General features: G+C 48.0%; 1 protein-coding gene across 4 annotated transcripts; it reads right to left on the bottom strand.

Annotated features, from left to right (window-relative positions):
* Positions 1-2,921: 2,921 nt before the first annotated feature.
* LOC121273946 (gastrula zinc finger protein XlCGF8.2DB-like) lies at positions 2,922-5,860 on the bottom strand. Of its 4 annotated transcripts, none has more exons than XM_041181081.1 (2): positions 5,844-5,860; positions 2,922-5,281 (listed from the first exon to the last, which is right to left on the bottom strand). In XM_041181081.1, the coding sequence occupies exon 2, from the start codon at positions 4,933-4,935 to the stop codon at positions 3,922-3,924; it is 1,014 nt and encodes a 337-aa protein (XP_041037015.1). In that variant the 5' UTR covers positions 4,936-5,281; positions 5,844-5,860; the 3' UTR covers positions 2,922-3,921. The 4 variants fall into 4 exon arrangements, with proteins under 4 accessions (XP_041037015.1, XP_041037016.1, XP_041037014.1 ...); XM_041181082.1 differs by lacking the exon at positions 5,844-5,860 and adding an exon at positions 5,707-5,841; XM_041181080.1 differs by lacking the exon at positions 5,844-5,860 and adding an exon at positions 5,662-5,765.
* Positions 5,861-13,914: the final 8,054 nt, after the last annotated feature.

Raw genomic sequence — 13,914 nt, 5'->3', positions numbered from 1 at the left:
CTGCAGCTATCCCTTTTCAAACCCTTGGACGTAGGCCATCAGGTCTTGGGAATTTGTTGCATTTTAGTCCATTGAGTTTCTCCAGTCCTTATTTTTTTCTCTATTGATATTAATTACTTTTAATTCCTCATTCTTTTTAGCACCTAGGTTACCCTCTATTTCTGGTATGCAACTTGGGTCTCCCCACTGTGAAGACAGGCACAAAATATTTGGTCAATGTCAGTTGCTATTTCTACATTTCTCATAATAATTTCTGTTGTCTCTGCTTCTAGGGACCAACATTTACTTCAGCTATTCTTTCCCTTTTTATATATATATATATATATATATATATATACTCGTGAAAGGTCTGATAATCCTTTCTCTTTGTATTTCTGGCTAGTTTTTTCTCGTATTCTATATATTTTTTTCCTTTGATTAATTTCTTTGTGGCCCCTTAAACACTCCCAATCCAGGTAGAGCTGGATAGAGGATCAGTGATAGGTGGAGACTGCCAAATGATGTCACAGACAAAAGGACAAAGAGGTGTTGAAGGTGGTGATATTATCTAAGGAATGTGATAATAGGTGACATTAAGGGTAGAAAGCAGGATGAGCAAGGTACAGATAGCCCTAGTGGGGGTGGGTTAGGGGGGTTAAGGGATCGAAATAGGCTGAAAGGCAAAGATAAAACAATGGATGGAAATACATTTAAAAATAATGGAAATAGGTGGGAAAGGAAAAATCTATATAAATTATTGGAGAAAAGGAAGATTGGAAAGGGGGTGGGGATGGAGGAGAGAGTTCATGATCTAAAATTGTTGAACTCAATATTCAGTCCAGAAGGCTGTGAAATGCCTACTCGGAAGATGAGGTGCTGTTCCTCCAGTTTGCGTTGAGCTTCACTGGAACATTGCAGCAAGCCAAGGACGGACATGTGGGCAAGAGAGCAGGGTGGAGCATTTTGAATTGTTTAAGTGTTTCCCACTGTTTTATTTACCCTCATGCCTTTCTTGTCCATTTGCCCAATCAACCTCAGCCAGCTCTCCCCCTCCTAACTATGTAATCGGCTCGTTTAAGTTTAAGATTTCTGTTTGTGATTAGAGGCTTATGGAAAAAGTTATAGGCTATTATTGAATTATTATTATAGGAGGGCACTTGGAAAAATTCAAGGTAATCGGGCAGAATCAACATGATCTTGTGAAAGGGTAATCATGTTTAACTAATTTATTGGAGTTCTTTGAAGGAGTCACATGTGCTGTGGACATATACTGTACTTAGATTTCCAGAAGTAATTCGATAAAGTGCCACATCAAGGTTACTGTGGAAAATAAAAGCTCATTGTGCAAGGGATAACATATTGGCATAGATAGAAGATAGACTAGCTAACAGAAAACAGAGGGTAGTCCTAACTGGGTCATTTTCTGGTTGACCACAATTCTCTTTGTAATACCTCGTTTTGGTGGAGCAGACTCAATGGGCCGAATGGCCTAATTTCTGCTCCTATGTCTTATGGTCTTATGGAACCTGCCTCCACCACCCTCTCAAGAAGTTTGTTCCAGACTCCAACCACCCTCTGGGTGACAAATTTTTCCTTGCATCACTTTTACCAATTATTTTGAATCTGTGCCCTCTAATTCCTGATGCTCTCGAGTGGGAACAGTTTTTCACTATTTACCCTGTCCACACCCCTCAGGGGTCTTGAATACCTCTATCAAGTCTCCTCTCAGCCTTCTTTTCTCCAAGGAAAACGGTCCCAATCTATCCTCATAGCTACAGTTCTTCATCCCTGGAATCATTCTTGTGAATCTCCTCTGCACTCCCTCCAAAGCCTTCATATCCTTCCTCAAGTATGGCTCCCAGAACTGGACGCAGTACTCCAAATGATGCCTGACTAGTGTCTTACACAAGTTCAACATGACCTCCTTATCTTGTACTCAATGCCCCTATTAATAAAGCCTAAGATACAATATGCTTTGTTAACTGCTCTCTCAACCCGCTCTGCAATCTTCAATGACCAACGTACAGAGCACCTTCCAAAACCCACGACCTCTACCATCTAGAAGGACAGGGACAAGGGTGGCACACCATCATCTGCAAATTCCCCTCCAAGTCATAGACCATCTACATCATCCTCCCTTCACTGTCGCTGGGTCAACATCCTGTAACACCCTTCCTAACAGCACTGTGGGTCTATCTACACCACATGGACTGCAGCGGTTCAAGAAGGCAGCCACCACCACCACCTTCTAAAGGGCAATTCAGGATGGGCAATAAATGCTGGCCTAGCCAGCGAGGCCCACATCCCATGAAAGAATAGGGAAAAATAATTTTAAAAATACAAAATTGAGTTTTAGGAAGTAATGTTTAAACTGCAGAGCAACGGGGGATAAGAAACTGATAAGCAACCCTGATGTAAATGTAATTCAAACAAACTTGAAGTTAATTATACTTAAACGCTGACCTGTGGTTATCTTACAAGGTCAGAGGGAGAGGCCTAAGCATTTGCACAATGGATGACCCATTTTTAAAGCCTTAGGTATTAGTTCAGTAAAACTTCAGTAAAAGTGTTAAATTATGTATGTAGTTTCCAGCTGGATATCATGACGGCGGGGGGGGGGGGGGGGGGGGGGGGGGGGGGTTAAAAAAAAGGAGCTGCAGGAATGCTGAGATTGAAGCTGGAGGGAAAATCTACAGTGGTCCTCACAGAGCCTTGGGGCAAAGAAAGCGATCAGCAAAATTAACTCGAATGCACTGAGCAGGGAACCAGAACAGGGGACTGAAGCATCCACAGTCAAGAGGTATTCAATGTAAGGCTTACCTTGGAGAACAGCTGGAACACTGAGGAGAATGAAAGTGAATTCTGGAGGGCTATGGGCATACAAAGTCGTCTGGTGGTACTTAACTTGAGTATTGCTGAAAAGAGACACTTAGTCGAAGCACAAATTAAGGACAAAGGTGACAGTGTCTTTTATGAGAAACATAGAACGGTTACAGCCCATTATGTCCTTGCCGGCTCTCTCAAAGTGCAACCCCGCTCACTTCACTCCTCTGCCTTTTCTCTGTAGCCCTGTGATAATTATCCAATATCCTTTTGAAACTACCTCCAGCACATTCACAGGCAGTGCACTCCGGACCCTCGCTACTCGTCGCTTTTGCTGCTTGTGCTGATCACCGCAAATCAGCGTCCTCAGGTTCCGGGTCCTTCCACCAACGGGAATGGTTTCTCACCTTCTGGTCCGACCGGACTCTGTCAAGACTCTCGAGCACCTCTATCAAATCTCCTCTCCGCCTTCTCTTCTCCGAGGAGAGCAGGCCACAGCTTCCGCAATCGATCCGCGTAACTGAAGTTCCTCATCCCCGGGACCAGTCTCTTCAATCCTTTCCGCACCCTCTCTAATCCCTTCGCATCCATCCCAGAGCGTGGTCCCCAGAATTGGAGACGCAACAGCCCAGCTGAGGAGGAACTGGAGCTTTACGAAGGTTCACCATAACGTCCTTGCTTTTGAGTTCTGTGCCTCCATTAATAAAGTCAAGGATCCCACAGGCTTTTATTACAGCCTCATAAAGGTGCACCGTATTAGCAATAAGTCGTATATAAGCTCTCATCTGACCTTCGAGACTACAGGGACCTGACACACTGATTGTTTAAACGCAGCTTATTTATTTCACATATCCAAAATATTAATCTCCACATCAATCATTGGACTTATCAACATCAGCAGAAACAGACCCCAACTGTCAGAATGAACATGATTCAGTCCTGGATGTGATTAACAGCAGCAACAACAGCAGAATCCAGCCCCTGTAGTCACTTGGCCACTCACTGGTCTCTCAGCAGCTTGGATGACATTCTAAACCTCTTCAAGCAGCAGGAGCAGCTGACCGGTCCCTCCTCACTGAGAATGCAGTGCCAGACCTCAAGAGTTTATTTTTAAAGTCTCTAGTCAGTATGATTTCCGTGGTGTCTCAGCAGGTTGGATGAACAAGTGAAACCCTTCCCACACACGGTGCAGGTGAAGGGCCTCTCCCCGGTGTGGACGAGCCGGTGTTTCCGCAGGGTGGACGAGTCACTGAACCCGTTCCCACACACGGAGCAGGTGAACGGCCTCTCCCCGGTGTGAATGCGCCGGTGGGTCAGCAGACTCGACAACTGAGTGAACCCCTTCCCGCACACGGGGCAGGTGAACGGCCTCTCCCCGGTGTGGACTCGCCGGTGGGTCAGCAGGTTGGACAACTGAGTGAACCCCTTCCCGCACTCGGAGCAGGTGAACGGCCTCTCCCCGGTGTGAATGCGCTGGTGTTTCAAGAGATGGGAAGAATGAGCAAATCCTTTCCCGCACTCGGTGCAGGTGAACGGCCTCTCCCCGGCATGAACCTGCCAGTGAGTCTGCAGGGTGGATGGATCGCTGAATCCAGTCCCACACATGGAGCAGATGAATGGGCTCTCCCCAGTGTGAAGACGCTGGTGGGTCAGCAGGTTGGATGATTGAGTGAATCCCTTTCCACACACGGAGCAGGTGAAGGGCCTCTCCCCAGTGTGAACCCGCTGGTGTGCCAGCAGGTTGGCTGACTGAGCGAATCCCTTCCCACACTCAGAGCAGATAAAAGGCTTCTCCCCGGAGTGAACGCGCTGGTGGGTCAGCAGGCTGGATGAATCACTGAACCCTTTCCCACACTCAGAGCAGGTGAATGGCCTCGCCCCAGAATGGATTCGGCGGTGCCTCTGCAGGTTGGACGAATCAGTGAATCCCTTCCCACACTCCGTGCAGGTGAATGGCCTCTCCCCTGTGTGAACTCGCTGGTGTGTCTGCAGGCTGGATGAATCACTGAATCCCTTCCCACACTGAGAGCAGGTGAACGGTCTCTCCCCGGTGTGAGTGCGTCGATGAGATTCCAGCTGGGATGGGTAATTGAATCCCTTCCCACAGTCCGTACATTTCCACGGTTTCTCCATGGTCCAGGTGTCCTTGTGACTTTCCAGGATGGACAATCAGCCAAAGCCTCGTCCGCACACAGTAAAAGTGTACGGTTTCTCCTCGCTGTGAATGGTGTGATTTTTCTTTTCGGAAGTGTAATTGGTTAAAGCTCTTTCCACAGTCAGTGCACTGGAACACTCTCCCTTGGGTATGTGTGTTGCTGATTTTCCAGTCACACTGATGTTTCCAATCTTTTCCCAAACATTTCTCCTTCCACATTCAAAGACCGACGACATTCAGACGCTGATGAATCGAGTGACTGTCAGATCTTGACGTGATCGTTGGTTTGAGTTCTGTGTCTGTCAATCCTCCCCTTCTGATACGCTGTGAAAGGAGTTTACAGAAGTCATCACTAAGTCCAGGATTGAAATTCACAACAGACAATTCTACTTTCTGTGCAACATTTCCCTTCGTATCCGGGTCCCCTCCCCCAAAATTTGGAAATCTGCCCTCCCCTCCACTTCATTGACCCTCTGACTGGTCCCCCTCCTCAGGACTCAGTCTGATGCCATCACCGGCTGTTCTTGCCCCTCTTTTTGGGGTGGTCTGCCCCTTCCCCAATTTAGGACACAACCCACCCATTCTTTGCCATCCTGCCCTTTGCGCCGCCCCAGCGTGTCTGCTCGTCCTCCACCACCATCTTTGCTGAAGCCCCTGGAATTAAGGACAACGATATTCCCACCATCAACACACATTTCACTCACACAGCTCAAAATGCTTGGCACAAAATCACAATTAATTGCCTCCACCTAATTGGAGAAATGACTTATCCATTTTTTTCTTCGTGAGATAAAAATCTGCATTTTGATCACAATTTAAAGAATAGCCCATCTCAATTGCAACTCCTCACTGGAAGCTTCTGCATGGACAATGAAGACACACCAACCTTGGCAGAGCCCAACTCGCAAAGGGGTGGAAGTCCAGCCCCCCCCCTCTATGATTGGTGGGAGGACCGACTGGTCCTCCAAGCCGCTTCCAATCACCATTGGTCGGAGATACAGTCAATCATCCGCGCTTACGCGTCACGTTCACGCGTTCGGCGATCTGCAGCTGGAGTGACAGAGAGTCCGGCCCCCTCTCTATGGTTGGTGGGAGGACCGACTGGTCCTCCAAGCCACCGCGGATCACCATTGGTCAATCAATCATTCAAGTCCGGGCGTCACGTCCACACGTTAAGTTCTCCACAGTTGAATTGACGGGAGGGGCGGGTACCAGCCTCCAGCCCCCTGTGATTGGTCCTCCGGGCCAAGGCCCGATCGTTAATGGTCTGAATGCCTGTCAATCATGTACACGTCGGCGTCACGTGCGCGCGATCGATTCCGCTCCGCCGCCAAGTGGAGCAGGAGGTGGGAGAAGTGGATCCGGAAGGAAGATCCAGAAGCTGAGGCGAATGACGGAAACTGCTCAGCCGGTCAGCGAACTCCTTTTGGTGCGGGATAAGTGTTGAGGTCCTACAATTTAAAAGCACTAATTTAACACTCTCTGTTTCAAACTCCCCTCCCCACCCACCCACCCCACCGGGGCTGCGGGGGCAGACAACCGTTTCCGAGGTAGGCGACCAGTGTTACCATGGGAACCGGCCGCCATCTTGGGGATGAGAGGAAGGCAGCCTAGTGAATCAGGGCGCATGCGCGGCCACCGCCATCTTGTGGCATGGTACAATGAGTGGGCGGGGCTTGTGGTTTCCAACTTTGGTCCCAGTGCCTGGGAAATCCCAGGGATTTCATTCTCACTCTGCACAAAACCCACCCCCACAAACACCCTCACACACACAGAGGGGAGTTTCCTCAACAACATGTTCCCTCTTTCCTGTGCTGAAGGCACTGACGTGACAATTTGATGGGGTGCCACGTTGAAGTGCCCATTCGTTACGTGTGACCCGGGTGATAGGAACTGGAGGAGGCCATTCAGCCCCTCTTCCGCCACCCACCCACCTATGCTCCAGCTGTAACACGTGGGAGCTGTGCGAACCACGGCAACCCCATCTGGCATCTGCACCTCGAGGAGCTTCAGCTCGGATTTGATGAGCTGGGGGCAGTGCGATGCATCAGAGAGGGGTAGACTCCACTGGACGCTTTGCTCCAGGAGACGGTCAAACCCCTGAGGCCCGGCACTTCAGAGTCAGTCCGCGGTCAGGGTCAGGACGGTGTGACTGTGACTGAGGCAGTCTGGGGATCCAGAAAGTAGCAATGGAGAACCCACTGCCATTGCAGTTGTCCAACAGGTTTGATGTTATTGCAGCCTGTGAGGATGAGAGCAGGGACTGCAAGGAGGATGAGCAAACTGACAGCAGCACCTTGGTGCAGGAGGGCATTCAAGTCGGTGGGGGGGGAGGTGTTAAAAGGATTGTAATTGTCGTGGTGGCAGAACAGCTAGGGGTATCGACACAGCCAGGAGCGTGAGTCCTGAAGCCTTTTGTTACCTGCTCGGTGCCAGGGTTCAGGACATCTCGAGGCTGGAGTGGAAATTAGACTGGGAGGGAGAGGATCCAGTCGTTATGGTCTACGCGGCTATCAACGACACAGGGTAGGAGTAAAAAAGAGGTCCTGCTAAGGGAGTTTGAGCAGCTGGGAGCTAAATTTTAAAAAAAAACAAAACCACCAAGATATTCATTCCCACATAAGAGGCTAGTGGGCAAAATTAAAGCACATGGGATTGGGGGTAATATACTGGCACGGATCGAGAATTGGTTGACAGACCGTAAACAGAGAGTGGGAATAAATGGGTCTTTTTCCGGGTGGCAGGTGGTGACTAGTGGTGTACCACAGGGATCAGCGCTTGGGCCCCAGCTATTCATGATATATATAAATCACTTGGATGAGGGAGCCAAATGCAATATTTCCAAGTTTGCTGATGACACAAAACTGGGCGGGGTTGTGAGGAGGATGCAAGGAGGCTTCAGGGCGATTTAGACAAGTTGTGTGTGTGGGAAAACACATGGCAGATGCAGTATAACATTATAACAGTATAACTTATAAAGAACAAAATCACAAAGATATTCATTCCTACATAAGACGCTAGTGGGCATTAAGTTATACACTTCGGTGTGAAAAACAGAAAGACAGTATTATTTAAATGGTGATATATTGGGAAATGTGGATGTGCAAAGAGATCTGGGTGTCCTTGTACACCAGCCAATGAAAGTATATAGGCAGGTGCAGCAGCAATTAGGAAGGCAAATGGTATGTAGGCCTTCATTGCAAGAGGATTTGAGTTCAGAAGTAGGGATGTCTTACTGCAGTTATACAGGACCTTGGTGAGACCACACCTGGAGTTTTGCATGCAGCTTTGGTCTCTCTACCTAAGAAAGGATATACTTGCCATACAGGGAGTGCAGCGAAGGTTCACTAGGCTGATACCAGGGATGGCAGGACTGTCGTATGAGGAGAGATTGGTTCGACTGGGCCTGTATTCACGAGAGTTTAGAAGAATAAGAGGGGATCTGATTGAAACGTATAAAATTCTAACAGGGCTGGACAGACTGGATGCAGGGAGGATGTTTCCCCTGGTTGGGATGCCTAGAACCAAGGGCCACAGTCTCAGGATACGGGGCAACCCATTTAGGACTGAGATGAGGAAATATTTCCTCACTCAGGGTGGTCAATCTGTGGAATTCTCGACCACAGAAGGCTACGGAGGACTGAGTATCTTCAAGAAAGAAATTGATACATTTTTGGATATTAGGGGCATCGAGAGGTATGGGAAGCAAGCGAGAGTATGGCGTTGAGATAGAGGAGCAGTGAACGTATTGAATGGCCTCGAAAGTCCGACTGGCCTACTCCTGCTCCTAGTTTCTATGTCTATGTCTATTCCTGGATTGCGACATGACCCACAAGCAAATTGGCATAGACCAAAATAAGATCAGAAAATTCAATGCACAACTCAAAAACTGGAGTGGGAGAAACGGGCTTAGATTCATGCGGCACCGGCACCATTACTAGGGAAAGAGGGGGCTGTACCGCGGGCTGGCCTTCACCTGAGCTGTTCTGGGACCATTGTCCTGGCAAAACGCATAACTAGGGCTGTAGAGAGGGCTTTAAATTAAATAGCGGTGAGTGGGGCGGGGGGGGGAGGAGTTCACATGAGAAGAGATTGAAGAGAAAAGACAAGACGGTATTTCCCTGGCCCGAATCGAAAAATTAAAAAGAACTAAAAAAGATCGATTTGGTAATAATGCAGGACAGAGTATAAATCAAAAAAATAATGGAGGCTTGTAAGAAAGATTGTATGGATCAATACAAAGGTAGCCTGGAGGATGAGTGCGTAGCGTGTACTCGTGATGGTTTCTTCAAGCACTACATTCTGGAACCAGCCACGGATCAGGATATTTTGGACCTAGGTAATGTGTAATGAGACAGGATTAATTAAAACACCTCATTGGAAAGGATCCTTTAGGCAAGAGTGATCATAACGCGAGAGTGGTTTCGCATCCAATTTGAGGGTGGGAAATGTGGGTCTGAAACTAATTTCTTCAACTTAAATGAAGGCAATCACAGGGGGTATGAAGACAGAGTTGGCTAAAGTGGGCTAAAGATAGGTAAGAAGGCAAAACAGTGGATTGGTAGACATTTAAGGAGATATTTCATTACTCTCAACGAGGATCTATTCAATGGAGACAGAAAGGTTTTACGAGAAGGATGCACCAGCCGTGGCTAAGGAGTTTAAGGATGGTATCAAATTGAAAGAATGCTGCTGTGGTGGCCTTTGACCCAGAGGCAGTAACATCAAGGGAAATTTCTAATTATTTTAACATGGGATAATCCATGGGGGAAAGCCAACTTCAATGGGATGAGAATGCACCTGAGCCCAGTGAGTGGAATCAAATGTTGGCAGAAAAGACAGTGCCTGAACAACCTTCAAAGAAATAGTATTGCTGGCAATGTCAAGGTATATTCCCTTGAAGAGGAAAGATAGGACAAATAAACCCAGGGCGCACTGGATGACGAAAGAGGGAAGAGGTCACGATGAAAAGGAAGAAGTGCGCGTAAGACAGATGTCAGGTAGAAAATACAATGGAGCATCAGGCTGGATATAGAAGGACCCAAGGGGATGTGACGAAATGAGTAAGAAAAGCCAGGAGAGAGCACGAAAAGAGACTGGCAGCGAACATAAAGGGAGTCCCAAGGTCTCCTATAAGCATGTGTATGATAAAAGGGTGTTAAAGAAAGAGGAGGGCCAATTGGGGACAAAATGGGGGACTTGCATGTGGAGGCTGGAAAAATAGCTAGCGGAGGTGTTGAATGAGTACCTTGCATTTGTCTTAGCAAAGGTCGAACTTGCCACACAGGCCGAGGCGAGAGAGGAGGCAACTGGTACACTAGAAGAACTTACAATTGAGAGGAAGGAGGTGTTGGAAAGGCTATCTTTACTTAAAATAGATAAGGTACCAGGACCGGATGAGATACATCCAAGGGTACTGAGGTAAGTGAGAGTGGAAATTGCAGAGGCGTTAGCGATAACCTTCCAGCCTTCCTTCGGACTGGAGAGCTGCGAATGTTACAAAAGGAGATGCAAGGGATAAAACCGGCAACGACAGGCCAGTCAGTTTGACCTCAGTGTTAGGAAAACTTCTGGAAACCAAAGTTTGGGATGAGATCAATAATCACTTAGACAAGTGCAGGATAATTAAGGAAAGCCAGCATGGGTTCATCAAGGGAAAATCGTATTGAACTAACATGTTGGAGTCTTTTTGAGGTGGTAACAGAGAAAGGTTGATAAGGGAAATGCTGTTCATGTGATGTACATGGATTTTCAAAAGGCGTGTGGTATGGTGCCACACAACAGACCAAATGGTCGTTTTTCAGATTGGAGGAAGGTTTGTAGTAGAGTTCCTCAGGGGTCAGTGTTGGGACCCTTGCTCTTCCTGATGTATGTTAATGACCCAGACTGTGGTGTGCAGGGGCATGATTTCAAAATTTGCAGATGATGCGAAGATTGGCAATGTTGTCAACTGTGACGGGGATAGTCTTGAACTTCAAAAGGACATAGACGTGTTGGTGGATTGGGTAGCCAGGCGGCAGATGAAGTTCAATGCAGAGGAGCGTGAGGTGATTCGTTTTGGCAGGAAAGAAATGTCGAGACAGTGTAAAATAAGGGGAGAGCCTCTAAAGGAGGTGCAGGAACAGAGGAACCTCAGTGTATAAATACATAGGTCATTGAAGATGTTGGGAGAGCAGTTAATGAAGCATTTAGTATCTTAGGCTTTATTAATAGGGGTATTGAGTACAAGAGTAAGGAGGTTATGTTGAGCTTGCATAAGACACTAGTCAGGCCTCATCTGGAGTACTGCGTCCAGTTCTGGGCGCCATACTTGAGAAAGGGTGTGAAGACATTGGAGGAGATTCACAAGAATGACCCACAGGATGAAGAACTGTAGCTATGAGGATAGATTGGAGAGGTTGGGACTGTTTTCCTTGGAGAAAAGGCTGAGAGGAGACTTGACAGAGATATTCAAGATTCTGAGGGGTGTGGATGGGGTAAATAGTGAGAAACTGCCCCCACTCAAGGGAGCATCAAGAACTAGAGGGCACAGATTCAAAATAATTGGCAAAAGGAGTAACTGTGATGTGAGGAAAGTTTTTTCCACCCAGAGGGTGGTTGGAGTCTATAACGAACGTCCTGAGTGGGTGGTGGAGGCAGGTTCGATCAAGGCATTCAAAAAGGGACTCGGATTGCTCCCTGAAAAGAGAGATTGGGCAAGGTTACGGGGATAAGGCAGGGGAGTGGGATGAGGTGGATTGCTCTTTCAAGGAGCCAGTGCAAACTCGATGGGCCGAGTGGCCTCCTTCTGCACCATAAAGATTCTGGGATAGGTGTTTGGAGAATCTCTTATTGTTTATTTTTAAAATAAAATGTTTGAAAAGGACTTTTAAGACTTTATCACCTTTGAAGAGATCGACTTTTGGATGGTGAGAGATACTGGTCTGTGTGACCTGGCGACCATTGAGCTGGATGCAGCACCGACGGAGTTGAAATCCGGAGGCCGTGTGGCTGGCAGACACAGTGAGGAAAGGGGAGAGCTGGATCCAGGGGCCAGAGCAGGAGAGCCGGGTTCCTGAGCAATCGGACTGTTTCTGCTGTTTCCTCCGCTTCTCAACGACTGAGTGCCCAGGTTCAGCCATGCCACACGCAGGTAAAGGCGATTCCGTTACATCACGCTACCAATGGCCAGTGGGTGCTGAGAACCGAAAAGGTCCCAGAAGGAAGTGTGCCATTGTGTCGGAGATTGCACCTGACGGTGTCCTGTTTACAGAGAAGCTAGTGCCTGCGCAAAATCGGCTAGGTCCTTGAAGAAAAGGGACTGGAATCCTGCCCAAGGAAGAACTGTGTCCTTGAAATTGCGGCCATACAGGCTGAGTGGACTGCCTAGTAACACCGTGCGATACGCTTTGGTGTATCTGCTATTTCACATGTAATTTACACTGCACACTGACCATGATTTGCCTCCAAATCTATGTTTAATTTACGCCCATTCCGTTTGGTGTCAAACTAAATGTTACGCAAAGTGAAATCTTGTTTGTAATTTCTTCGTTTGGGAGTCTTTCAGTCAATTTGGTTGGCTTGGTTTACAGATCCCTGCGAGGACCACAGCAAAATCGGGACCTCTTGTGAGATGGAACCCCGAGACTGAGACTGTTGACCGGAACTTTCCGGCATTTAAGGAAAGACGATTTCACATTTGCCTTTGCTGCAGTTTATTGGGAAATCACAATGAGAACCTTTGAGACTCAAGTCTTTGTTGAGAGAGAGAGGATCTGACTTTCAGGGACTTGAAACAGTTGACAAAGCAGCCCAGCTTGATTGGCACCCCATCTGCCACCTTCAACATCCACTCCCTCCACCACCGACGCACAGTAGCAGCCAATGTGCACCATCTACAAGATTCACTGCAGCAACTCACCAAGGATCCTTCGACAGCACCTTCCTCCAAACTCGTGACCTCCACTGCCCAGAAGGTCAAGGGCAGCAGATACATGGGAACACCGCCACCTCCAAGTCACTCACCATCCTGACTTGGAAATATACCGACCGTTCCTTCAATGTCGCTGGGTCAATATCCTAGAATCCCCTCCCTAACAGCACGGTGGGTGTACCTACACCTCATGGACTGCAGCAGTTCAAGATGACGGCTCACCACCACCTTCTCAAGGGGCAATTAGGGATGGGCAGTAAATGCTGGCCCAGCCAGCGATGGCCATATCCCATGAACGAATAGGTAAAAAAACAAACCTTTTGTCCGTGAATCTCTCCTGCCCGCTACCCTATTTCTCTTGGTCTTCCTGCCACCCCACACCCCCACCTCCTCCCTTTCCACTGCCTTCAAAACTCTTCACATTTCTCTCTTTGCTCACTTCTGATGGGCCACTCGACAAGGCACAAGTCTGGAGTGTGATGGAACACTCCCCACTTGCCTGGATGAGTGCAGCTCCCACAACACTCAAGAAGCTCGACACCATCCAGGACAAAGCAGCCCCACTTGACTGGCACCACATCCACAAACATTCACTCCCTGCACCACCGACGCACAATAGCAGCCAGTGTGCACCATCTACAAGATGCCCTGCAGCAACTCACCAAGGATCCTTCGACAGCACCTTCCAAACCCATGACCACTACCATCTAGAAGGACAAGGGCAGCAGACACATAGGAACACCACCACCTGCAAGTTCCCCTCCGAGCCACTCACCATCCTGACTTGGAAATATATCGCCCATTCCTGCACTGCCGCTGGGTCAAAATCCTGGAACTCCATCCCGCACAGCACTGTGGGCGTACCTACACCACATTGTTGGACTTCTGCGTGGGGTCCATATGAATTCAACCCAATTTACTGGCAATTCATTTTCGGTCTTGGGTTCCAAACGAGACTTTACACCCACAATGTAAGGCGAGACTCTTCAAATAGTGATTTCAAAGAAGTTTTATTTAAAGAAGAATGTGAGCTACTATAGAGTTG

This window comes from Carcharodon carcharias (genome assembly GCF_017639515.1).
Source record: "Carcharodon carcharias isolate sCarCar2 chromosome 27 unlocalized genomic scaffold, sCarCar2.pri SUPER_27_unloc_5, whole genome shotgun sequence".
In the NCBI taxonomy this organism is placed as follows: Eukaryota; Metazoa; Chordata; class Chondrichthyes; order Lamniformes; family Lamnidae; genus Carcharodon; species Carcharodon carcharias.
The sequence above is the reverse complement of the archived record's forward strand: the minus strand, read 5'-3'. Positions and strand labels throughout refer to the sequence as shown.

Coding starts and splice junctions, on each gene's coding strand:
- LOC121273946 (XM_041181081.1), bottom strand. CDS start 4,935: ATGGAGAAACCGTGGAAATGTACGGACTGTGGGAAGGGATTCAATTAC.